This window comes from Vipera ursinii (genome assembly GCF_947247035.1).
Source record: "Vipera ursinii genome assembly, chromosome: Z".
Taxonomy (NCBI): Eukaryota; Metazoa; Chordata; class Lepidosauria; order Squamata; family Viperidae; genus Vipera; species Vipera ursinii.
In genome coordinates, this window is record NC_139517.1 from 18,608,399 (window position 1) to 18,635,112 (window position 26,714).

General features: G+C 42.4%; 1 protein-coding gene across 1 annotated transcript; it reads left to right on the plus strand.

The window, feature by feature from the left end:
- The first annotated feature begins 1,967 nt into the window (after nt 1–1,967).
- On the plus strand, nt 1,968–26,457 carry LOC310648657 (tetraspanin-4-like). Its single transcript, XM_083376633.1, has 8 exons — nt 1,968–2,075; nt 12,907–12,992; nt 14,424–14,615; nt 16,965–17,039; nt 20,350–20,451; nt 20,584–20,712; nt 23,779–23,862; nt 26,040–26,457. Exons 2-8 carry the CDS (start codon nt 12,924–12,926, stop codon nt 26,106–26,108), a joined length of 720 nt encoding a protein of 239 aa, XP_083232759.1. The 5' UTR covers nt 1,968–2,075; nt 12,907–12,923; the 3' UTR covers nt 26,109–26,457.
- The last annotated feature ends 257 nt before the right edge of the window (nt 26,458–26,714 follow it).

A 26,714-nucleotide genomic window follows, 5' to 3' on the forward strand; every position in this document is an offset into this window, starting at 1 on the left:
CATTAAAAATTCTAGGGAAAGACTGAGTAAAATTGAGCAGTGGAGGCAGGGCAAGTTCCTTGACAATTTTATTTATTTATTTTTTTATTTTAATTCCATTTATATCCCGCCCTTCTCCGAAGACTCAGGGCGGCTTACAAGCTTAGGAGTAGCCTTCATTGTATGTATATGCCTGCTTATTAGGGCTTTCCCCCCCCCCCCCAGCGGCATTATTACAAAGTCAGCTTATTGCCCCCAACAATCTGGGTCCTCATTTTACCTACCTCGGAAGGATGGAAGGCTGAGTCAACCTTGAGCCTGGTGGGACTCGAACCTGCGCTAATTGCAGGCGGCTGGTGTTGCTTAAGGAGGCATTAGCCCACTGCGAGCCAACTTGCAGAGAAGAAGTGACATTACTCTGCGGCAGGAAACGCATCAAGGAACATAGTGGCTTAACCTTTTTGTTTTGGAATCTTTTGCCTGGTGTGATAGTGTGAATGCACACCCGGGATTGGGGATTTAGCTCTTTCCCCCTTCCACACGTGTGTATTCGCATTCACTCAGCTGATGCAGATTGTACCTGCACCCCCAATTCTTGGAAGAGAGGGACCCTTTAGCCTCAAGCCTCCCTGATTTTCTGCAAGAAACATTTGCACTTTGTTGTTGTTGTTAGCTGTGAAGTCGTATCCGACCCATCGCGACCCTATGGACAACGTTCCTCCAGGCCTTCCTGTCCTCTACCATCTTCTGGAGTCCATTTAAGCTCACGCCTACTGCTTCAGTGACTCCATCCAGCCACCTCATTCTCTGTCGTCCCCTTCTTCTATTGCCCTCAATCTTTCCCAGCATTAGGACTCCAGTGAGTCCTTCCTTCTCATTAGGTGGCCAAAATATTTGAGTTTTAGCTTCAGGATCTGGCCTTCTAAAGAGCAGTCAGGGTTGATCTCCTCTAGGACTGACCGGTTTGATCGCCTTGCAGTCCAGGGGACTTGCAGGAGTCTTCTCCAGCACCATTGCTCAAAGGCCTCAATTCTTTGGCGCTCAGCCTTTCTTATGGTCCAGCTTTCACTGCCATACATTGCAACTGGGAAGACCATAGCCTTGACTATACGCACTTTTGTTGACAGGGTGATGTCTCTGCTTTTTGATGTGCTGTCTAGATTTGCCATGGCTTTCCTCCCCAGGAGCAAGCGTCTTTTAACTTCTTGGCTACAGTCCCCATCTGCAGTGATCTTGGAGCCCAGGAAAATAAAATCTGTCACTACCTCCATTTCTTCCCCATCTATTTGCCAGGAATTAAGAGGGCCGGATGCCATGATCTTGGCTTTCTTAATGTTAAGTTTCAACCCAAGTTTTGCACTCTCCATCTTCACCTGCAACAAGAAGCTCTTTAGTTCTTCTTCACTTTCTCCCATTAGAGTGGTATCATCTGCATATCTTAGGTTGTTGATGTTTCTTCCGGCAATCTTAATTCCAACTTTTGATTCATCTAGCCCTGCCTTTCTCATGATGTGCTCTGCATATAAGTTAAATAGGCAGGGCGACAGTATACAGCCTTGCCGGACTGCTTTCCCAATTTTGAACCAATCAGCGGTTCCGTGTCCAGTGTCCAGTTCTCACTTAGACGCACAAAACGTTTGTGGTGCTTGTGAGTGTAACAAACAGTGAAACAATTGAAGGAAAGCAGGAGAGGCAGGAAAGATCCACCACCTCCCCCCTTCTGCTAACTGAAAAGGATTCCACAGAACTGGACTGACGCGAATCCAGAAAAACTATTATACTACAGTATTATTTTTAGATTGGGGGAGGATTGAGACTGGCACAAAGACCCAAGTTTTGCTGGGATTAGGATTAGGCCCTTTCCAGAGCCCCTTGGACTCCTCCCCAGATCCTCAAACCCGCCTTCCCCCCTAGCTGCCCCCTTCCCCCCACCCATTTCCTTTCCCCTGTCCCATGCCTGGAATTCCTCCCCCCCTCCCTTTCCATCCTGCATCTCGCCTTCCGAAGGAGCCACATTCAGATTTGGAGGTACCTGGGACGGGACGGCGCTCGAAATCCATTTCCCCCCTCCCTAACTTTTTTGAGCTGAAGTCAAGGTGAGGGGCGCATCTGATAGGGGGTGGGGGCGAGCAAGGGAGGCAGTCTCCATCACAAAAGGCTGGAAAGATGCTCTAGAAATAAATAGAAGAAATTTCGAGGTAATTCTGCCCTTGTATGTTCCTTTTGGATGGGCTTGATCCTCTTTTTTTAAAGATTACGTTTATGTCTTTCTAAATTTCTTCTTGAAAATGGATAACACTTAGCATAAAAGCTATCCGGACTGGAAAAACTAAAAAGCAAACCGTTTATTTTTTTCTTTAAATGTGGTGGTAAATATATATGTAATTTTAAATATGTGTGTATATTTACATGCAATATACCTCTTGGTGCAAGATCAGAAAATGGGTGGCTGGCTGGGTGGGAGAGGAGACCAAAATACCTACTGTAAGTATATGTGCTGTTTTAAAAGTTGGCCTTGTTCTAAAGACTTTTTTAAAAAAGTATTTTATTGTTTTAAATTCTTTATTTCTCTCCCTTTTCTGACATACTGTCCAAAGGGGCAGGGAAAGAGGAAGCCCATCCATTTAAATAAAAAGAAATAAACTTTAAATTTAAATACATTTAAAATAAAATTTAAATTTAACATTTCAATAAAAATGGGTTATGTGATTAAAACAAACTAACCAAATACAGTTAACCAGATGTCAAAAATGTTGAGATTTCTGTTCAACTAAAGTTAGAATTAAGAGAGCAGTCTATCTGGTTTATTTAAAGTGAATTAGAGGAGAACGTTTCTCCAAAATGGCAAGCAAAGAAATGAGAAGAGAAACTGAAATATATATGGCAAGAAAGATGAAAGGGGAAGATCCTAAAAATGGAGGGAGTTGAGGTAAAATGTGGCTTTTTTTATATGGTTTTGAATAAGGACGGAATACAAGTCTTGACTCAATTTCTCCACTTCTGGCAGAATTAAAATTAGTCTCACGCGACTTCAACTTGTTTTTTGTTTTGTTTTTAAATTGCATTTTACAAGTGTTTCTGTTTTTCAACTGGAGGGGCTTTTAATTAAACAAAACAAGCAAAAAAAAACCCCTATAGAAATAAGGGAGAATAACAAGATTTTATAAGGACTTCTCACACATGTAAGTGTGTATACAACAGTGCAACAGGTTCCAATTTTTAAAATGTTGAATGTATATTTCTGTTTTTCGACAGATAATGTTACTATTTTTGTAACCTTGAAAAATTACTTATTTAGGTCTTGCCACATTTAAAGACAAAACAAGTAGGTTGCCTTTTAGGCTTTCCAGTTCTGATGGCTTTTATGATAAGTGATCGATTTTGAAGAAGAAATTTAGAAAAAACATATAAATACAGTGTTAAACACAGAGAAAACACATTGTTTTTATAGGCACTCTGCCATTCTGTTCTGTCCTTTTCCTCCCAAAGCATCTCTCTGATTTTTGTGACACCCCTCCCCCCCATTTCTAACTCACATTTTTAGCATGCTATTTAACATTTTTGGTGGTTTTATTTGATATATGTTTATACGAGAACTATTTTTTCCCATAACAACAAGAACCCTGTCGGGTAGGGCAGATTAAGGACACCATGGGCACATTAAAAGAGTACAACAGAATCACAGAGATTGGCAGGGCTAAGATTTTCTGCGTTTAAATTATGTTAAGCCGATTTTATATTTATAACACTTTTTTCGTATATTTCCCACTGATGATAGGCAGGAAAGCTACATTTAGCTTTATGATAGATAAAATATAAAATTCTGGCCCCAATTTGGTTGTGAGCCGAGGACTACTTTTATTACACTACATTCAGGTAGTCCACAACTTTGTTACAACGGCACTGAAAAAAGTGACTTATGACAATTGTTTACATTTACAACCACTGCAGCGGTAGTCACGTGATCAAAATTCAAATGCTTGGCATGACAGTTGCAGTGTTCCCGGGTCATGTGATCACCTTTTGTGACCTTCAGATGAGAAAGGCAATGGGGGAAGCCAGATTTACTTAACAACTGTGTTACTAATTTAAGAACTACACTGATTCACTTAACAACTGTGGCACGAAAAGTCATAAAATAGGGCAGAATTCAATTAACAAATGTTTCACTTAGCAACAAAAAATTTGGGCTCAATTATGGTCTTAAGACAAGGATTACCTGTCTAGAACAGGTGCTCTTGTTGATACCAAGGCCCTACATTGTCATACATTTTTTTTAAGTTTTATTGATTTTCTAATTTTACATTTAAATATTTAAAAAGCAACATGGCGGCTGGGTTAAACGATAATTCAATAACATACAAGTATCTTTAGTACAAGTCTCAAATTACTGCATTAAATATTTCCTCTCTTTTCCCCTTAGTATTTACTGTCTCATGTTTAAACTAATACAATTATTATCATTTCAATTAAATAATAACTTCCTTACATTTAACAATACTTTTTAGTTTATACATGTCCTGGTTATTTTAACATTCAATCTTTATAGACTATCAATTACTTTTTCCCAATTTTTAGTTTCCCATTAATATTTAAATTTAACATTTAATATTGATAATTTCCAAGTTTTAAATATCACAATTCATCACAAAATCTAATGTTCAGGATACACATCTTATCTATTTGAATATATTCAAATATATTCTATTTCTCCACCATCTTACATCAACTGATTAATAATACAGTATAACATTCTTATTTTCTGTTAATTTCCAAATGTCTTTAATAACCAAAATTTCTCTTATTTCAACATTAAATAAGAGCCTTGGTGGAGCAGTGGGCTAATGCCTCCTTAAATAACACCAGCTGCCTGCAATTAGTGCAGGTTCGCATCCCACCAGGATCAAGGTTGACTCAGCCTTCCATCCTTCAGAGGTAGGTAAAATGAGGACCCAGATTGTTGGGGGCAATTAAGCTGACTTTGTAATAATGCTGCTTGGGGGGGTGTATGAAAGCCCTAATAAGCAGGCATATACATAGAATGAAGGCAACTGCTAAGCTTGTAAGCCGCCCTGAGTCTTCGGAGAAGGGCGGGATATAAATGGAATTAAAATAAAATAATTTTTTTTATTTTTTTTTTATTTTTAATTCCATTTATATCCCGCCCTTCTCCGAAGACTCAGGGCGGCTTACAAACTTAGCAGTAGCCTTCATTCTATGTATATGCCTGCTTATTAGGGCTTTCACACACACCCTAAAGCGGCATTATTACAAAGTCAGCTTAATTGCCCCCAACAATCTGGGTCCTCATTTTACCTACCTCGGAAGGATGGAAGGCTGAGTCAACCTTGAGCCTGGTGGGACTCAAACCTGCACTAATTGCAGGCAGCTGGTGTTACTTAAGGAGGCATCAGCCCACTGCTCCACCAAGGCTCATAAAATACTTCTCTTTTTCTCTTGATGTCTACTATCTCATATTTGAGCTAATAGCTTTTAGTATAATAGCTAAGTAAAAACATTTATTACATTTATCAATAGATTTTAGCTTATATATATCTTAATTACTTTTACATTCAGCCTTTATAAGCAAATGAATATTCAAATTTAACTTTTAATATTTAATATTTATACTTCCAAGTTTTAAATGACCAAAGTTTTCTTTATCTCAGCTCATAACAAAATCTAGTATTCAAAGTACTCATCTTGTCTATTTGAGTACTCATCTTGTCTATTTTAATTCTTACTGATAAGTCAAAACCCCAATTTTCTTCTGCCTTATGCTAGCTTTCTTTCTTTGCCAACTCGCCTTCTATGTCCGTGCTTTTAAGTCATCAAATAGATCTCGCTGTATTATTATATATATTGTTTGAAGTAGAAAAGGCCATCCGGTCACCATTTTTTTTGGAAGGACTAACAAATCGTCTCTCTATTTTTCCATCTCGACTGTAGTTGTCCTGAAATGTTTATCTTCCCTTCAGTCTGTTCTTTTTGATCCTCAGATTTCTTCTGATTCATAAAGAAAGTCTTTTCCCTTTTCCATGTTGTCAGTCTCTTTTCTTTGTTTGTCAATCAATTGAATCTTCTATCATAGTATTTAATTGTTCCATTTATTCTATTACATTCTGTAGTTGATTCTTTAGTTGTAATCAAAATTTGGGTTCGTATATCCAGGCTGACATCTTGTTCTTTTTTGTAGCTTCTTATTTCATCAGTAGCTATAAGAATAGTTTCATAAATTGCTTTCAACATAAAGAGAATCTGTTCCTGATCTTCATCCATGTTCTCTTAGTAAAGTGTTGTTAAAAACTTTACAATCAGAGAATGAAAATAATTTTGTCACTGAGTATAGAACACAGCTGGGCTTCTCACAGCTGATGAGGTTGCAAAAGTCTTATCTATAGTCTGGGCTTCAAGCCAAGTCTCTTTAGACAAAGCAGGTCGTAATATCAGGTTTAGCCACAAGATGTCACCCATACCATTTAGGGTTTGTTTTTTTAAGTCCAAAGTTTTTATAATCCTTTTTCCAATTTTACTTCTTTTTTGTAAGTAAAAACCCAAATCTTCAATAAAAATAAGAAGTCTTTTAATCCACAAATTTTAGAAAGATAAAGATCCAGTCAGAATCAGGTTATTCTTGTGATGTTTTAAACTCCCCTGGATAGTCAGTCGCCACTGTTTTTAGAGGATGGGATAGAATCTCCCTTCCCTCTCTCATGGGGTGGGGGAATACTTTGGGCAGATTATACAGGTAGAAAAAATAGTTAGGATTGAAGAGAGGTAGATCTCACCCAGTCTCATCCATGCTGCTTTGTAGGTGCCTGGTGGTAAATTTGACTTCGGCTGTCTGTAACCTAGTGATGGGCCATATTTCTATGGCCGATCTTTCGTCTGCCAGTTTGGAAGGTTGCCCCAGATCGAGCGGAAGGGCTACCACCCTCCCACAATCAAGCGGGCATCCCCTCCTTGCTGGTCGCCTCTACAAGGGCGACTTTTGACCCTTTCCAGGGTCCCCCAGTGGTGCGAAATGGGACATGGAAGACAGAGCTCGACTTTTGAATGTGTGTGGCGGCTGCGGCAGCGAACCAGAAGTCCCATTGTCATACATTTTTATAGGCAATAGCCAGTACTTTAAACTGCAATACTGAATTGCAAAGAAATGGAGTGATAGCCTAATGCCTGTGCAACTACAATAATGGCAGAGCAATATGGCAGCAGTGGCCTGATCCACTGTTGAACAAGCAGCCATGTTCTGAAGTTGCAGATGATGGTCTTCAAGAGCATCCCTGCCTAATGTAAGTTGCTGTAATCCAGTTGGGGACATGGAAGACTGCATAGTGACACCCGGTTCAGGAAAAGGTACAGATGAATCCTTCTGACCACAGCTGCCACTTGCTCTTCTCCTAAAAAGTGTAGGAGGTGTAGTGCAACCCTGTCTTGGATCAGAGATGGCCACTTATATTGGAAGACTTCTGGGCTCCCTCTTAAACATAAAAACAGAAACCTAGAATCATAGGGCTGGAAGGGACTTCAGAGGTCTTCTAGTCCAGTGGTCCCCGTCCTTTATGTCTTGGTGGCCCAGTGAGGGGGAGAGGGGACATGCATATGTGTGCCGGCCCGCCACTCACACGGCCCGGTTCCAAATAGGCCACGGCCCGGGGGTTGGGGGACCCCTGTTCTAGTCCAAGCCCATGCTCAAGGCAGGAGCCTTATACCATCCCAGTCAAATGGTTGTCTACTCAATTTTTGAAAACCCCACTGCAAGCTATTCCATTGATTAATTGTTCTCATTGTCAGAAAAACTCTCCTTATTTCTAGGTTGGGTCTCTCTTTAACAAGCTTCCACCCGTGGCTTCTTGTCCTGCCCTCAGGTGCCTTAGAGAATATGTCAATCCCCTCTTCTTTGTGGCAGCCCCTCAAGCAGTGGAAGATAGCTATCGTGTCCCCCGTAATCCTCTTCTTTGATAGACGTGGCATGCGTAGCTCCCTCCAGACCCCCCATCATTTTTTTGCTCTTCTCTGCCTTTTCCTTCCCATCCAAACTCTTCAACAGCTTCCAGCCACGACACTGAGACCGCCACCACATCACTCATAATAGTTTAATCCACCTCTTACGAAATGTTTAACTGAGATAATGGTTTTAGAGTATTCAGGGTCCCTCACAATTGTGTAGAGATGGTCAGTGTCTACACGGCATGGTTTCTGTTTCTTAAGCTGCACACCAGCCACCCCAACCTGCGGCTCTCTGGAAGTGTTGGGATTCCCATGCCAACTTGGGAAATTCCCAAGTTGGCATGGGAATTTCAGTCCTGCACCTCTGGATGGCATCAGATGGGTGAAGGTGGATGTCTAAAGCTAGTCCTCGACTTACGACTGCAACGGAGCCCCAAAATTTATGCCGCTAAATGAGACCTTTGTTAAGTGAGTCTTGCCCCCTTTTGCGACCTTTCTTGCCACAGGTGTTAAGTGAATCACGGCAGTTGTTAAATTAGTAGCATTAGTAACAGTGACAGTGAATCTGGCTTCCCCATTGTCTTTGCTTGTCGAAAGGTCACAAAAGGGGATCACGTGACCTCAGGACACTGCAGCCGTCATAAATACGAGTCAATTGCCAAGGGTCTGAATTTTGGTCACGGGACCATAGGGATGCTGTAATGGTCACAAGTGTGAAAAACGGTCATAAGTCACTTTTTTCAGTGCCGTTGTAACTTTGGTCACTAAATGAACTGTTGTAAGTTGAGGACTACCTGCACTTGCTTAAGAGGAGGAACACCAAGTAGGGCAGAGGTAACTCTCTCTCTCTCTCTCTCTCTCTCTCTCTCTCTGTCTGTGTGTGTGTGTGTGTGTGTGTATAAAAAGTCAAGATAGTGGCTGTGCAATTGAGGCCCCGCTGTTTTTTATATGTAATTCAATGGAGACAATGTGGAGCTCGCAAATATGTAGTAAAATGACATATTTTTGGTGGGACTTGGGGGGAAAAAACAGACCAAATTCAAATTCCTACTTAATTACAACAGCTTATTGGCTTGCTTCATTGGGATAGGATAATCTAAGATGGAACAAGTCCAGCATTGTTTTGGGTTAAAATGTGTCCTTTTATGCTCCAATGCAGTTTGTTTTTCATGTTTGCATGAAGTCTCACTCTTGATTCAATTAAGCATGTTGTTCAAATAAGACCATAAAGATTGTTTGCTCTTCATCAAACAATGGGTCCTATACAGTATATGAAGAGTCACAAGTCCTACTGAGACCAGTTGATTAAAATAAGGCTTCCTCCTAGATCAGCATTTTTCAAACTTGGCAACTTTAAGATAGGCGGCTTGGGAGTTGAAGTCCACACACCTTAAAAGTTGCCAGGCTTGAAAAACACTACCTTAGATAAGTATACAAGAGCCTGTAGTTCATTATCAGGCCCAACTCTAGACATTTTGATGCCCTAGCCTAGGCCAGGGGTGTCAAACTGCCAGCCCGCATGCCAGATGCATCATAGTGAAACCGCGCCCACCCCATTGCCGGCAATGGCAAAAGGGTCACGATATGTCACGACACATCACGTGACGTTGCCCTCTCTGTGGGCACGTGCGCCGTCGCCCCAGTTCTAGGCCTTCAGATGAGTTTTATAAAATCTTTTTGCTTTAGGCCTCTGCCGCCGTGTGCAAAAAAAAAAAAAGTTCAATCAATTTCAACTTCTTGCAGGAAAAAAAAATCTCGTAAAGTTGGAATTGATTGATTGAACTTTTTAGTCCCACCCAGTCTGCCATTACCATCGCAGCCATGCCCACCCAATGCGCCACGCTCACCCAGTTAGCCACGCCCACCCAATTGGCCACCCCTACCCCCAATGGGCCACGCCCACCCGGCATCTGACAATACATAAGTGGGTTTTGGGTTGCAGTTTGGGCACTCGGACTCTAAAAGTTTCACCATCACAGCCCTATACCTTTTCAGACAAATGGTTGTCTAATCTCTTCTTAAAAACTCTCAGTGTTGGAGCATTCACAACTTCTGGAGGCAGGTTGTTCCACTGTTTAATTGTTCTAAAAGTCAGGAAATTTCTCCTTAGTTCTAAGTGGTTTCTCTGCTTGATCAGTTTCCATCCATTGCTTCTTGTCCTGCTTTCAGGTGCTTTGGAGAATAGTCTGACCCCTCTCTTCTTTATGACAACCCATATGGTTTGGTTCAACTTCCCATTTTCTTAGAAATGATTTCTTTTTCTTCAGGTTTTTTAGCTTTATGCTTATGATGTTCTACTTTTTTTCTTTTCTCGAAGATTTTTGCCTGTTTACTCTGAATTACAGTAAATAATTTTAATTACTTCAGCACCCACTGTTGTCGTATGGCAGCCATTCCATGAAATTAATATTGAGTGGACCACTGCTCTACTACTGCTTATAACGTTAATAAGGTGTTGGTCACGTAACTTGCTAATCATGTGACTCTCTCATTCAGTAATTTAACGTCAAACCTTTGTCTAATATTATCAGCATCCTGAGGTCCCTAGCTGTAATAATAATATTTCGGGATATTCAACATCAGGTTAGGGTGCTGCTCACTACACTTGACTGACTTTGTAGGTATTTTCCAAAATCATAGAAAGAAAATGTTCTAAAGCCATAAGAGAAGATTATCACATTTTATACTCATGCATTCTGGAAGTCTTTTCAGCTTTGTCAGTCCCTAAAATTTGGTACAGGTAGTCCTCAATTTGCAACAGTTCATTTAGTGATTCTTCAAAGTTATAACAGCACTGCAAAAAGTGACTTACAACCAGTGCTTTTTTTGTAAAAGAAAAAGGTGCCGGAACTCACACATGTCATACAACCCGCCTTGCTTACCCTACAAGGTTCCATCCAAAAAAGGTGCCGGAACTCCGTTCTGAGCGTTCTATGAGAAAAAAAGCCCTGCTTACAACTGTTTTTCAGCTATGACCTTTCCAGCATCCCCATCATCATGTGATCATAATTCAGATGCTTGGCAACTGGCTCATAGTTATGACCATTACTGTGTCCCAAGTTCATATGATCATCTTTTGCGACCTTTTGACAAGAAAAGTCAATGGGGAAGCCACATTCACTTAACAACCGGGTTACTAACTTATCAGTGCAGTGATTCACTTAACAACTATGGCAAGAAAGGTGGTAAAACTCACTTAACAAATATCTCACTTAACCACAGAAATTTTAGGCTCAATTGTGATCGCACGTTGAGGACTACCTGTGCAGTAACAGACTGCCTGAATTGCCTAGGCCAGAGGTCTGTAACCTTGACAACTTTAAGATTGGTGGACTTCAGCTCCCAGAATTCCTCTGGCTGAGGAATTCTGAGAGCTGAAGTCCACCAATCTTAAAGTTGTCAAGGTTGCAGACCCCTGGCCTAGGCCTAGAAGCAGCTCTGCCATTATAAAGACACGGGTTGAAGACCTAGGATTGCACCGGGCTGCTTAGAAGCAGGATTATATCAGCATAGAAACATCACAGTCTGGAAATTTGTCCCAATTTACCACCAAATACATGCTGACAGGTAGTCCTTGGGTTATGACCAAATTGGAGCCTGCCAATTACGACCGCAAGTGATGATGGTTGCCTGCGCCTCACTTAATGATGGGATGGGGGGGAGAAAGGCGAGGGTCCCTGCAATCAGTCATAAGAGCTAATCCGCTCAAGTTTAGTGCATATGGCTGTGGGCATTCACCTCGGTTCTAATTTACATGAAAGCTGGGACATGGCCACTGAAGTAAAGACAAGGATAGAGAAAGCTCGAACAGCATTCTTCAAAATGAAAAAGGTCTTCTGCAGTCACGACAGAAGCCTAAGATTGAAAATCAGGCTTGTCAGATGTTATATTTTTATCTATCCTGCTCTATGGAGTAGAGAGTTGGTCTCTGACAGAAGGCCCTAGCTGGGGAGACTAGAAGCATTTGAAATGTGGATTTACAGGCGGCTGTTACGTATAAACTGGGTTGACAAGATCAGAAATGAGGTGAGAAGCAGCCTGGAAAAGCCAAGGAAAATCATCAAAACAATGAAAAAACGAAAGTTAGAATATTTCGGACATGTGATGCAACACCCAGAAAAAAACGGCATACTCCATTTAACCCTCCAGGGAAAGACTGAAGGCAAACGAGGTCCAGGCAGAAGAAGAACATCATGGCTTCAAAATCTAAGGGACTGGTTTGGACAAAACTCAGCAGCACTTTTTCGTGCGGTTGCTGATAAAAACAGGATCGCCAACATGATCGCCAACATCCGATAACGGATATGGCACAAGAAGACGAGGAGATGACTTTGGGGGTGCTGCAGTGACCATAACCTTGAACAACCAGTGGTAATTAGCTCTTGGGGGGGCAGTTCCATCATAATTTCAAATGGTTGCTAAACAATTGGTTGTAAGTCATGGACTATCTGTACTTTAATTCACATCTTTGGTTTACCTTTTTAATTCTCTTTCAGGCTTTCCTTTCCATTTTGGAAACAAGGCTTAATTTCCAGTAGCTAGATAGAAGTCCAAAGTTATAAAAACTTAAAAAAAAACTTTGCTTATCAAAAGTCACTAACTTATGTCATTTTCATAAGATTACACAACTGATTCCCTCCCAAACACCAGTGTTTTTATTATAATATCAGTTCTGTTAGTTCTATTGCAACAATTACTAGTTCTCCCCAATATATATTACTATTTTTCCACAGGCAGTGATGTGATACAATATGATCTTTAAATTTTTCATGTATTTCCCTGTTCCTTATCTTTCATTTTACTAATATGATAAATTACTTTGGAGAACTCAATCCTTGCATACGCCACAATAGATTTTGCATTTATTGCGTCTGTTGCCTAAGCCATGGTATTTTTACTGACAAACTAAGCTTTGTCTTGAATAATGTAATGGAAATACTATGTGTTATTGAGTCTTGCCTCCATGTCTCTTTCTAGGTTTATCTTTGTGCATCATGGGGGTGAGCCGAGGATGTTTGCTTTGTGTTAAAGTGAAAATGTTTGTGTTCAATCTCATCTTCTGGGTAAGTATGGCAAGTTTGTGTTTCTATAATGAATTTGAGTGAATTCTACGTTAGAATTGAAATGATGCATCAGAGAGCCTTCCTACTCAACAGGTTTTCCTCATGCCTTACAAGTCAGTGAATCTATTCTAGATCAGGAATATTTTCTATTAATTAGTGCATGTCTGTCTGTCCGTCTCTCTATCTAATTTAACAGTTAATGTGATCGAGGGCAGCTTACAAGAAAGAAGTGAGATATAAACAACAATTAGCAATGAACAATAATAATCAATAATAGGCAATCTGGCTCACATTGATATTGTCTCCTGATAGGAACTTACTCATTGTTATAACAACCTTAATCATACTTGATGAAACTTGTAGGCTGCCCAACTGTCAAGGGCTCTGGGCAGTTCAGAATAATTTTTAAAATAAATCAATAAAGATAAATGATAGCAAGCACAATGTGGTGAAGGCTCTCACTGAGAGCCTGGGTTAAAAAAAAAACAGATCTTCATGCATCTTCCAAACAATAGCAGAGTTATAAACTCTTGTCTTATAGGACTGATGCTAGATTAAACAAAGTACAATGCAGAGTATATATTTACTGATTCCATATTGTCACGACAAAACATTCTAAAACCTGGCTTTCATTTCCCTGCGCGCTCATTGACTGAGCTCTTATGATGTCATGGAATGTTTATAAACATTGGGACCCCACAGCGTCCACAACAATTGAACACTGGACTCGTTTCCATTGTAGAAGCGGGAGATCCTTTGAGGTGGTAGGGAGAGAGTTTGATAGACTTGTGGGATGTGAACCTGCACTAATTGCAGGCAGCTGGTGTTTCAACTTCAGGATCTGGCCTTCTAAAGAGCAGTCAGGGTTGATCTCCTCTAGGACAGACCGGTTTGATCGCCTTGCAGTCCAAGGGACTTGCAGGAGTCTTCTCCAGCACCAGAGTTCAAAGGCCTCAATTCTTTGGCGCTCAGCCTTTTTTATGGTCCAACTTTCACTGCCATACATTGCAACTGGGAAGACCATAGCCTTGACTATACGCACTTTTGTTGACAGGGTGATGTCTCTGCTTTTTAGTGTGTTGTCTAGATTTGCCATGGCTTTCCTCCCCAGGAGCAAGCGTCTTTTAATTTCTTGGCTACAGTCCCCATCTGCAGTGATCTTGAAGCCCAGGAAAATAAAATCTGTCACTACCTCCATTTCTTCCCCATCTATTTGCCAGGAATTGAGAGGGCTGGATGCCATGATCTTGGTTTTCTTAATGTTTAGTTTCAACCCAAGTTTTGCACTCATGATAGACTAGAAAGGCAAAAAGTATTTGTGAGAATCAAGCTAATTATTTCTCCTGCAACGGGATCCTGGAACACGAGGAGAAGAGTTGAGCCTCCGTTCTTGATTCTGTGAATGTGCTTCTCTTCTGTCTCTCCCTTTAGCTGGGTGGCTGTGGGGTGCTTGGCGTGGGCATATGGCTGGCCGCCACCCAGGGCCGTTTTGCTACCTTATCCTTCTCCTTCCCATCGCTGTCAGCAGCCGGACTCTTCATGGCAACAGGTGCCATCATCATGGTGGTGGGGTTCCTCGGATGCTTGGGGGCAGCCACAGAACACCGATGTCTCCTGATGACGGTAAGTAGCATCTCTTTGGACCATACTGTGTGCACAAACAAGAGTCAAATGGAACGAACGTTAAATGAGCCCATTGGCAGAAGCGGGTGCTATTTCTGGCCAGAGAAGGCGGTATCTACAGGACTTCATCTGAGGGCTCCTTGTTGCTCTCTGAGCTTGCTTGTTTTCTTGCCGACGTTTCATTACCCTAACTATAGGTAACACAACCGGTGCTAGTAAGGAGTTGCTGTTCTCTTATCAGTTTATAATTCTGGTGTCTTGCCTGTCTGGGTGGGTGGGGGCAAGACACCAAATATAAACTGAGAGCAAACAGCAACTCCTTACTAGCACTGATGTTGTTACCTAGTTAAGGTTACCTAGTTAAGGTTGTTACCTAGTTAAGGAAACGTCTACAGCAAAACAAGCAAACTCAGAGAGCACCAGGTAAAGGTTCCCCCGCACATGCGTGCTAGTCGTTTCCGACTCTAGGGGCCGGTGCTCATCTCCGTTTCAAAGCCGAAGAGCCAGCGCTTGTCTGAGGACGTCTCCATGGTCATGTGGCCGGCATGACTAGACGCCAAAGGCGCACAGAACGCTGTTACCTTCCCACCGCAGTGGTCCCTATTTTTCTACTTGCATTTTTACATGCTTTCGAACTGCTAGGTTGGCAGAAGCTGGGACGAGTAACAGGCGCTCACTCTGTTACGCGGCACTCGGAATTCGACCCGCCAAACTGCCGACCTTCTGATCAACAAGCTCAGCGTCCTAACCCACTGAGCCACCGCGTCCCCATAAGAGAGCACCAAGGACCCCTCATTTCAACCCCGAGCTGCAAATCTTCTCCTTCATTAAGACTTAATCGGAAGCAAGATTTGTCTACAGCAAATTTCCCCAATGTTTCAGGCTTTGCAGAACGGCAGGGGTGGGTGGGGGTGGGGATAGGAGAGGAGAAGGTTCTGTGCGAGTGGCCAGCAAGCGCCCGCATGTGCCCGCAGCTCCATTTGCGTGAGTGGTGTGCACATGGGCCCTGCTGCTCACGCAAATGGAGCGTGCGCGCACGAGCTTACCCACCGCTCGCACAAGTGAGGATGCATGTATGCACGCACGCCTTGCCAGACATTTCTGAGGCCTGGTTGCGATCCCCTCATGGCCCAGTAGCGGGTCGCAGCCCACAGGTTGGTGACCCTTGGTCTACAGGACCTACTTAAAGACCAGGCATGCCCGGTCATAGAATATCATTCAGAAGCAATACATTTCTGAGCAGGGATATTATCACCAAGAAGGAGATCAAAAAATCAAGATGGCGACCCCCAACTATGTTATCGACACCCCCTTATTTTTTTCTGCTCCCCAAAATTGATTGCGTTTCTTCCTAAGAATTGCTTTCAGTCTTTTGGAAGCACGACTTCACTTGCTTTCTTTTTGTCTCCTGAAGAGTTTCTACCTTTGCACTCTTTATCTTTTTATCTAATATACTGTAAGGCACCGACTCGTTTTCCTACATTCGTATACAAAATGCTGTGGGAAGTGTTGTGTGTAAAAAAAAAATGGGTCTAAAGGCTTTAATAAATTAAAATAATAGAATTTAAAAATGTGCACTTTTTTGGGGGGGGGTGTTATGTGCAGAGAAGTCTGGATGTAATTGTGCAGCCAGGGAACACATCTGGAGAGCATCAGGTTGAGGAAAGGTTGTGTTGCAACAGTCTGGTCATATATGCACAATCCTGTGAGTCCATTAAAAATATTGAGCAATTAAGGTTCGCATGATAGAAACAATCCTAGCTAAAATTTGTACATCACTGTATACAGTATACCACTGTAGTCCTCATCTTATAACAGTTCATTTAGTGAGTGTTCAGAGTTACAACAGCACTATAAAAAGGGACTTATGACCGTTTTTCACACTTCTGACTGTTTCAGCATCCCCATGGTCAAGGGATCAAAATTCAGATGCTTGGCAGCTGACTCATATTTATGGTAGTGGCAATGTCCCAGTGTCCCCTTTTGCGACCTTCTGACAAGCAAAGTCAATGGGGAAGCCAGATTCACTTAACAACCATACGGCTAACTTCACAAATGCAGTGAGTCACTTAACAACTGTGGCAAGAAAGGTCATAAACAGGGGCAAATTTCAATAATAATAATAATAATAATAATAATAATAATAATAATAATAATAATGATGATGATGATGATGATGATGATGATAATAATAATAAATAATAATAATAAAGACATTTAACAGATGTCTCACTTAGCAACAGGAATTTTGAGCTCAATTGTGATTGTAAGTTAAAGACTACCCGTGTAAACATAAAATATGTACCTAAACATCCTGGGTTGATCAATATATCTGTTTTTTTTCCTTAGTTCTTCCTGGTTCTTTTTACTCTCTTTCTCCTGGAACTAGTTGGGTTGCTAGTTTTTTTCACTTGCCGGGATAAGGTAAGGATCCTTATTTTCATATTTTTAGAAAAATTAGAAGGAATAGGGGTAGAAGAGATTGCTTAAAGAAAAGCCTCATTGCTCTGCATTCCAGTGATTATGGCATCAACGATATCAGAAATGTGTTTCACGATATGAATTCCCAGTATCCAAAGAGGTATGTAATAATACAGACTGAACACCTATCTCCATTTCACGGAATGAGGAAAGAATCCGTTATCCAGGTACTGTGTTTCCCCCAAAATAAGACCGGGTCATATATTAATTTTTGCTCCAAAAGACGCATTAGGGCTTATTTTCCAGTTAGGACGTATATTCGGGGGAAATACGGTACTAAATGCATCCGTCTGGCTGACAATCTTAACTGGGGCTTATTTTGGGAGTGGGGCTTATATTACGAGCATCCTGAAAATTCATGCTAGGGTTTGTGTTCCGTTGGGTCTTATTTTTGGAGAAACACAGTAGTCCTTGACTTTCAGCCATTCTTCAGACATTGTTCGAAGTTACAGCAACTTATGACTGGTCCTTGCAATTGCAAACCTTGCTGCACCCCCAGTCACATGATCAGAATTCTGGCAGTCGGCAATGGGCATGTACTTATGACGGTTGCAGCATCCTTCCGTCATGTGATCACCATTTTGAGACCTTCCCAGCCAGCTTCAGACAAGCAAAATCAATGGGGAAGCCAGATTTTGCTCAACAACCAAATGATCCACTTAACAACTGCAGTGATTCACTTAAAGAACAACTGCACTGATTCACTTAATAACCGTGGCAAATAAAATCGGATGCAACTCATTTAAGAAACTGCCTTGGTTATGAATTCTGGTCTCCGTGGTGGCTGTAAGTAGAGGGCTAACTTCTATGGACTTAATTCTTCATTTCCATACCTTAAAGGTGACAAAGCTACATCTCAAGTTTTACACCCTCAAAAATTTCCTTTGACGAGGTAGAGTACATATTCATTTTTAAAAAAAAACAAAAACAAACAAAATAATTGGGAGAAACAATTATTGCCCTGGCTAAGTCATCTTCTTTGCTTCTGCACGGTCAAGAGATCAGGTCAGTCCTACAAAGTTTGGTGCTATGTATCAGAAAATACAATATTTAATAGTCATATACCAATGTAGTCATAGTATCCATCCGTTCCTACTTTAATGTCTCCAGAACTGATGATGATGATGATATGAGAGAGAAAAATATGCAGGTTTACTTTCAACCTCTCCTGTTTTCCAGCTGCAGGTCTAAGAAATCAGTTAAGAAACTGGAAAATTTGCATCTGAGCATAGAATAGGGTTTCCTCAAACTCAACAATATATGGACTTCCACTCCCAGAATTCCCTCAGCCAGACACGTACTACATGTTGTAGTATGTCCCAGCAAGCAAAGGCGTCCTTTTATAGGATATTACATTCCATGTCCATACACAAACTTGGCTTGTTTTATTTTATTTATTTATTTTATTTAATAATATTTCTATACCGCCCTTCTCCCGAAGGACTCAGGGCAGTGAACAGGGCAAGAATAAAAATACAGAATTAAAAAAATTAAAAAAGGATTAAATACATGCCCACTAAAAACAATCAATACAATATTAAAACCCCAATAAAACAACAGTAAAAAAACCCCCCACCAATCCCCCATCAGGCCAGGCCGGCTTGTTCGAATAAGAATGTTTTTAGATCGCGGCGAAAGGAGCGAAGATCGGGCGCCATCCGGAGCTCAACCGGTAGCTGATTCCATAGCTCCGGGGCGCCCACAGAGAAGGATCTCCCCCTGTGGGCCACCAATCGACATTCTCTGATTGGTGGCACCCTGAGGAGGCCCTCTCTGTGGGAACGCACAGGGCGAAGGGAAGTTGATGCCGGCAGCAGGTGTTCCCTAAGGTACTCCGGACCCCTGCCATGTAGGGCTTTAAACACCATTACTAGTACCTTGAATCTCACCTGGAAGACAACTGGTAACCAATGCAGCTCATGGAGCAGAGGTGTAACATGGGAGTATCGGGAGACTCCCAACACAACTCTCGCGGCTGCATTCTGTACCAGTTGGAGCCTCCGGGTGGTCCTCAAGGGCAGCCCCATGTAGAGAGCATTGCAGTAGTCCAGACGAGAGGTCACGAGCGCATGAGTGACCGTGCATAAGTCATCCTGGCCTAGATAGGGCCGCAACTGGCGCACCAGGCGAACCTGGGCGAAAGCCCCCCTAGTCACAGCCACTATGTGATCTTCCAAGGTGAGCCGTGAATCTAGGAGGACTCCCAAGTTGCGAGCCCTATCTACGGGGGGTAATAGTTCACCCCCCATAGAGAGAGATGGAATATCCGAATTGACCCGGGATGAAGGTATGCAAAGCCACTCAGTCTTGTCGGGGTTGAGTTGAAGTCTGTTCCTCCCCATCCAGACCCGGACCGCCTCCAGGCAACGGGACATCACGAGGGCATCACTGGGGTGGTTTGGGGTCGAAAGAAAAAGCTGGGTATCATCAGCGTACTGATGATACCCAACTCCAAAACCACGAATGATCTCACCCAGCGGTTTTGAAGTTTCCCATCCCATAAAAGTTCCCTTTAATCAGATTACTTAATGTTAGCGTCCTTGGGTAATGGTATTGTGATAATCTAAAAGGTGATATTAAAAGAACAGACTGAAGTGTTAAGTACAGGTGGTCCTGGACTTACAACAGTTCATTTAATGACCGTTCAAAGTTACAACGGCACTGAAAAAAGTGACTTACAATCATTTTTCACACTTAACAATCGTTGCAGCATCCCTGTGGTTAAATGATCAAAATTCAGATGCTTGGCAACTTGACTCGTATTTATGACGGCTGCAGTGCCCCGGGATCAAGTAATCAGCCTCTGCGATCTTCTGCCAAGCAAAGTCAATGGGGAATCCAGATTCACTTAAGAACCATTTTACTAACTAACTTAATGAATGTGAGGATTCACTTAACAGCTGTGGCAAGAAAAGTGGTAAAATGAGGCAAACTCACTTAACGAATGTTTCACTTAGCGACATAAATTTTGGGCTCAGTGGTGGTCGTAACTCGAGGACTACCTGTATACAAATATGGCTTGCAAGTATATGAAATATTTTAATATCAGGTTTCCCTGTCTAAGACTAACCAGGCCAAAGTACCCTGTTTCAGCATAGATCATTCCAACTCCCCTCAATTTTTGGGGAGAAGGCTTCTTAATCACCACTCTCGTGAGGACTGAAAACTTGGTTCAGCAATCCCCCCCCAGACATTTACTTGAAACACTAAAAAAAATAAATCATTTGGTACATGTAGTATGTCTCTCTTCCAGTTTGATCAGTATGCTCAGTCTAACCTCAAGGAAGGACTCAAACTCTACGGCACAGAAGACAATGTGGGATTAACCAAAGCCTGGGACCTTGCGCAAAATGAGGTGTGTAAAAAACACTGTTCAGTGTGGTACCTACCTGGTTTGAAACCATTGGGAGTTTTTCCTGACATCAGACACAAACACACACTTGTTCCCCTCCCCACCCCCTTTCCTTCTTATCTTCTTGCTTTGCAGTTTCGTTGTTGTGGGGTACGGAACTACACCGATTGGTTTGAGGTGCGGAATGGCACATGGGTCCCCGAGTCCTGCTGCTTACAGCGAAGCGATGGTTGTCAAAGGGACAGCGCCAGCTGGTGGAAAGAGGTGAGATGGCAGCCAAGGATTGTGCTGAAGGTGATTGATACCGATAGAAGAGAATATACTGTGTGTGGCTTAGGCTTGAACTGTGGAGTCCTTGGCGCTCTCTGAGCTTGGCAGTTTCGTTGCAGACGTTTCATTACCAAACTAGGTAACATCATCAGTGCATCAGAGATTATTGGGAATTCCCTTTCCTGCAGTGGTTTCCAATCTGGCATCTTTTCTAAGAGAGTCTGTGTAAGGTTCTGCCTCAGCTGTCGCCTCAGGAAAGCATGACTCTTGAAACAGGCATCATTTCAGAAGGGGATCTTTTACTGAGAGAAAGTGATTGCAAGGAAGCAAGGCGGAATCTGAAGTTCCCTGCAAAAGCATTTAGCTCAAAGTCCCATTTCCCCAGCTCCACCCCAATGCCCCACCCTATCAGGAGCCCATCAGCTGGTGTGAAGATGTGAGAACTTCCAGCTGGAAAAGATGATAACCAGCCATTCTTTGGTGCCTCCTCCCTGATAGCCAGCAGGAGTCAAAGCAGATGGCCCTGAGGGTTTCCCCCCACTCCCTATTTCCCAATTTGAAAACATCCTCAATCCACAATAACTCCTGCTCCCCTTCCTCTAGGAATGGCAGCGTTCCGATAGGGACCTGGCACTCTGTAAAGCAGGGGTCTTCAAACTTGGCCCTTTTATGACTTGTGGACTTCAACTCCCAGAATTCTGGGAGTTGAAGTCCACAAGTCATAAAAGGGCCAAGTCTGAAGACCCCTGCTGTAAAGACTCAACTGCCAGACTGAAGGTCAAGAGAATTGCGGGAGGCCTGCAGACATCTCCTTCCTGCATGGATGACCTTCCAGGTTCCTCAACCCCAGTGCTCTGTCGAATTTGTTTATGCAACGATGCACAACCTGAAATTCCACCTTGCAGCCGGCTGTCCTCTCCTCTGCATGTTTATGATTTTAAGGATGTCTTATCAATGTCAACATTAGGTAGCAATAGTGTTTTTGTATGTGTGTAAACATGAAAGGATAGGGACGCGGTGGCTCAGTGGATTAGGACGCTGAGCTTGTCGATCAGGTCGGCAGTTTGGCGGTTCGAATCCCGAGTGCCGCGTAGCAGAGTGAGCGCCTGTTACTCGTCCCAGCTTCTGCCAACCTAGCAGTTCGAAAGCACGTAAAAAATGCAAGTAGAAAAATAGGGACCACTCCGGTGGGAAGGTAACAGCGTTCTGTGCGCCTTTGGCGTCTAGTCATGCCGGCCACATGACCACGGAGACGTCCTTGGACAAGCGCTGGCTCTTCGGCTTTGAAACGGAGATGAGCACCAGCCCCTAGAGTCGGAAACGACTAGCACGCATGTGCGGGGGAACCTTTACCTTTACCTTAAACATGAAAGGTGTTTCAACATTAGGTAGCAATAGTGTTTGTGTATGTGCGTGTGTGTGTAAACATGTAAAGGTAGCCCTCGACCATGATTGAGCCCAAAATTTCTGCTGCTAAGTGAGACAGTTGTTATATGAGTTTTGCCCTGTTTTGTGATCTTTCTTGCCAAAGTGATTTAAGTGATTTAAGCTAGCAACACGGGGGGCTAAGGGAATCTGTCTTCCCCATTGACTTTGCTTGTCAGAAGGTTACAAAAGTTGATCGCATGACCCCGGGACACTGCAACCGTCATAACTCCATGCCAGTTGCCAAGCATCTGAATTCTGATCACGTGGTCATGGGGATGCTGCAATGGTTGTTAAGTGTGAAAAATGTGTGACATGCGTTCTGCCCCATTTTACAACTTTTCTTGCCACATTTGTTAAGCGAATCGCTGCAGTTGTTCAGTTAATACCACGGTTTCCCCATTGACTTTGCTTGTCAGAAAGTCGCAAAAGGAGATCACAGAACTGACTCCAGGACACTGCAACTGTCGTAAATGTAAGCATCTGAATGTAAATCACGTGGCCCTGGGGATGCTGCCAGGGTCGTCAGTGTGAAAAATGGTCATAAGTCCATTTTTCCCAGGGCCATTGTAACTTTGAACAGTCACTAAGCGAACAGTTGTAAGTCGGGACTACTTGTATGTACCGATCTACTTCCAATTCTAAATTAGAGACAACCTTCTTTTTCTGATTCCTGTCATGTTTCCCAAATTTACTTTTGAAGGCGTAATGTTCCTATGTTCAAGGAGCCCCTGAAAACTGCTAGCGGCCATTACTTGCTGATCATTTCCAGGAGTAGAGTTAATGGGAATAATATAGGTAGTCCTCGACTTACAGCAGTTCATTTAACAATTGTTTGAAATTACAACAGCACTGAAAAAAGTGACTTATGACCATTTTTCACACTTACGACCGTTACAGCATCCCCTTGGCCACATGATCAAAATTCGGACGCTTGGCAGATGACTCATATTTATGATGGTTACAGTGTTCCAGAGTTATGTGATCCTTTTTTGAGACCTTCTGATAAGCAAAGTCAAGGGGGAAGCCACAGTCACTTAAGAACCGTGTTACTAACTTAACAACTGCATTGATTCACTTAACAACTGTGGCAAGGTCATAAAATGGGGCAAAATTCACTTAACAACTGTCTTGCTTAGCAACAGAACCTTTGGGCTCAATTGTGGTTGTAACTTGAGGACTACCTTTATACAAATAGTCCTCAGCTTATAATCACAAATGGGACCAGAATGTTTTATTGCTAAGCAACACGGTTCTTAGGCGAGCTGCGCCTGATGTACAGCCTTTTTTTGCCACAGTTGTTAAATGAATCACGCAGTTGTTAAGTGAATCCTGCTTTACTTTGCTTGCTGAAAGCCAGCTGGAGAGCTCACAAATGGTGATCACCTGATCCTGGGACACTGCAACAATTGTGATCACATGTTGGTTGCCGAATGTCAGAATGTTGATCCTGTGACCATGGGGATACTGTGATGCTGTGTGTGTGAGGACTGATTGTAAGTCACATTTTGCAGTGCTGTTGTGACACTGAACAGTGACTGAATGGCTGTAAGTAGAGGTTTACCTGTGTGGGACATTCCCCCTCCAAGGTTTCCTAACCACTGTTTTATGGGCTTCTCTTTATTTTCCTTGCAGCCTTGCTATGAGAAGGTGAAACGCTGGCTAGCGGAGAACATCTTTGCAATGGGCATTTTTGCTGCCTGTATCATCGTTGTCCAGGTGAGGTGGTCAGAGCACCAATGGCAGATGGAGTAGCCTAGACCAATGTTTTTCTCAATCTTGGCAACTTTAAGATATGTGGACTTCAACTCCCAGAATCTGGGAGTGGGAAGTCCATACATCATAATGTTGCCATGGTTGAAAAACACTGACCTAGACATGTAGCATCCTTGAAAGATCTCTATTCTTACCCCAAAGAGCAAGGGTGGGGGAACGATGGCCCTTTTATGACTTATGGACTTCAACTCTCAGGAATTCTGGGAATTGAACTCCACAAGCCACAAAGGGGCCATTGTTCCCCACCTCTGACACAGAACAAGGGAATGCAAGCATCTCTCCCACCCCTCTTGGGGAGGTTATTTTTCCCTGAATTCCTCAAAGTTAACACCTGCAAATTTGAATGCATAATTTTCAGTTGAATGAGGAAGAAGTAAACATGGACTTGCAACCTTCCCCTAGATTTAATGTACTTTTTTTTTTGCTTAATCCTCTTTAACCTAAAATAAAGCAGTAGACATTTAAATCTTTGCCTGCTCAGAGGGTACCATACATCACCTCAAGTCTCCTGCTGCACTAAAAGAAACATGCACAACAAAGTGTGATTTTTTTTCTTTTTTAAAAATGGAAACTATATATCATGAGAAAAAAAGCAAAGACCAGGCAGAAAACCCAGCTGTACAGCTCATTAAAGTTATGTAGATTCAACAAAGACAGCACGTTATGCTTAGGTCATATAATGTGCAAGACAGCAATGAGATCAGAAAAGCAGTATGTACATTAAATATAAAAATAATGCAAAGGATTTAAGTTTTTGGCCAGCTGTTAAAAAGCCAGTTCCACTGGTTTCCAAGATTTCATCAAGCATGGCTTACGCTTCATAGTATTTATCTGGGTTTTAACATATCTAAACTGCAAAGCTTTCAATGGCCACTGGGTGGCAGGAAAGAGGCATATTTTCAGCATTCCTCTGCTGACATCTAGTGTTTGCATAATTTTTACAAGTCATAGCCTAGCTGCAGATCTGATGCCATAGCTGTAGATCTGATGCCACAGAACAGGGGTGTCAAATTGCCCACCCGTGGCCCGGTTGCATCATGTGGAGGTCGCACCCACCTCAGCTCCGGCAATGCAAGAAAAGTTGCAATACGGTGCAACATGTCACAAGACGCAGTGAGTTTGATACCTGTGCCATAGAAGGAAGATAATAGAACTGGCTTAAGTCACTTTTTAAGTGTGACCAACACCCAGAGAGAATATTCAGCTCACTAAAATTTGTTTTAAAATTTGCCTCACTATATATGAGGCCTTGCGCTCCTGAAGGAAATCCTGCCTTTTCCTTCAGGAGCGCAAGGCCTCATATATAGTGTCCCTTCCTGCCTTTTTATTCCCACAGTCACTAGTGATGGAGAAGGAGTGGCAAAAACTGCCAGGGAATTTCTTTGGCTGAGGTAAACTTGAACCCGAGTCTCCCTCAGTGTCAGTTCAGACACAGCACCCTGGATGTTATAACCCCACCAGATGCTCTAAAGTGGCCTTCTCCAACCAGATCCCTGTAATTTTCAACCTATGTGGAGAGTGCCAGGCTGAGGAAAGTTGTGTTACTAGCGTAATCTGTACTACCTGTTCTTGCACTATCCAAAATTCCATTAAGGCAGCAAGATGGCTGGTGGAAAAGGTGCGGAGAAGGCCCCGTCCTGCTCCATTCACTTTCTAGTTAAATCTGGTTAAACCTAAGTTTGAAAAAAGAGAGGGGGGAGAAAGTACGCCTTCTGTACCCATCCTTTGCTGCTCAGAACTGAAGGTCTTCTGATGAACTACTACTAGGTCCTATGGGGGCTAGGCTTAGAACAGTTTCTCAATCTTGGCAAATTTAAAATGTGTGGACTTCGACTCCCAGAATTCCTCAACCACTACAGGGTTTGGGGAATTCTGGGAGTTGAAGTCCCAAATTTTAAAGCTGCCAAGAATGAGAAGCACTAGCTTAGAATATTATCAGTTAGTTTCTACATGTCCGAGCAGTGAGATTACTTCGTGGCCCAAGCCAAGAGCTGGCAGTACTTCCTTGTGTTTTGGAGCAGACAAGGAACAAGCATTTCCAAGAGATAAAGAGTACCATAAGCTGGGCTAGGGCTTCTGTTGTTGTTTTTTTCTGACTAAATCTTTCTCTATTCCTTTAGGTCTTGGGCATCGTGTTCTCCATGCTGATGTACTGCCAGGTTCGGAGGGTAGAGAAATACTATGACTGACTCCATCCAAGTCCATTCCATGTCCTTTCAAACTTAGGGACATGAGATGCAGAAGGGTCAAGAGCATTTTTTTGCTCCTCTGGAGTTTTTTTTTTGCATTGGTCCCTTCCTGCATCTTCTTTCACTTGTCTCTTCTTCAGGTGAAAGCCAGTTCTGATGCTTGGTAGGTTCATACCATGTGTGCAAGAGGGGTTCTGTCTTCCCATAATAACCAATTCTCCTGAGGAACTTCATCTCTATTCTTTCTATTGTCACTTCTCCCTATATCTTATGATGTGGGTCCCTCCAACCTGCTGCTTTGTATACAACAAGAATAAAACAAGCACCAATAAAACAATATTTATCTTTTAGACAGTGCATTTGGAACCTGTTGTCTATTTGTAGTATGTGTTATTATTTAGTTGCACCTATAACTGTATTTTAAAAAGGCTGGGAGGTTAACTAAAAACTTGAGATTGGCCGAGTAAAATCTTCTTAAGAATTATACATATTATTCATGTCCCATTTTCCTTGACAAAAGCAAAAATGAATTTAATGGCAAAGCAATGTTCCAAATGAACATTGATGGGAAAAGTGGCAGTATTTCATGGAACAATATCCCTGTTG

Bases quoted from the DNA above. Each gene is read 5' to 3' on its own strand.
- LOC310648657 (XM_083376633.1), top strand. From the start codon at position 12,924: ATGGGGGTGAGCCGAGGATGTTTGCTTTGTGTTAAAGTGAAAATGTTT. The intron at 14,616-16,964 runs GTAAGTAGCATC...TTTTTTCCTTAG, and splicing joins ACCGATGTCTCCTGATGACG to TTCTTCCTGGTTCTTTTTAC. The intron at 23,863-26,039 runs GTGAGGTGGTCA...CTATTCCTTTAG, and splicing joins CCTGTATCATCGTTGTCCAG to GTCTTGGGCATCGTGTTCTC.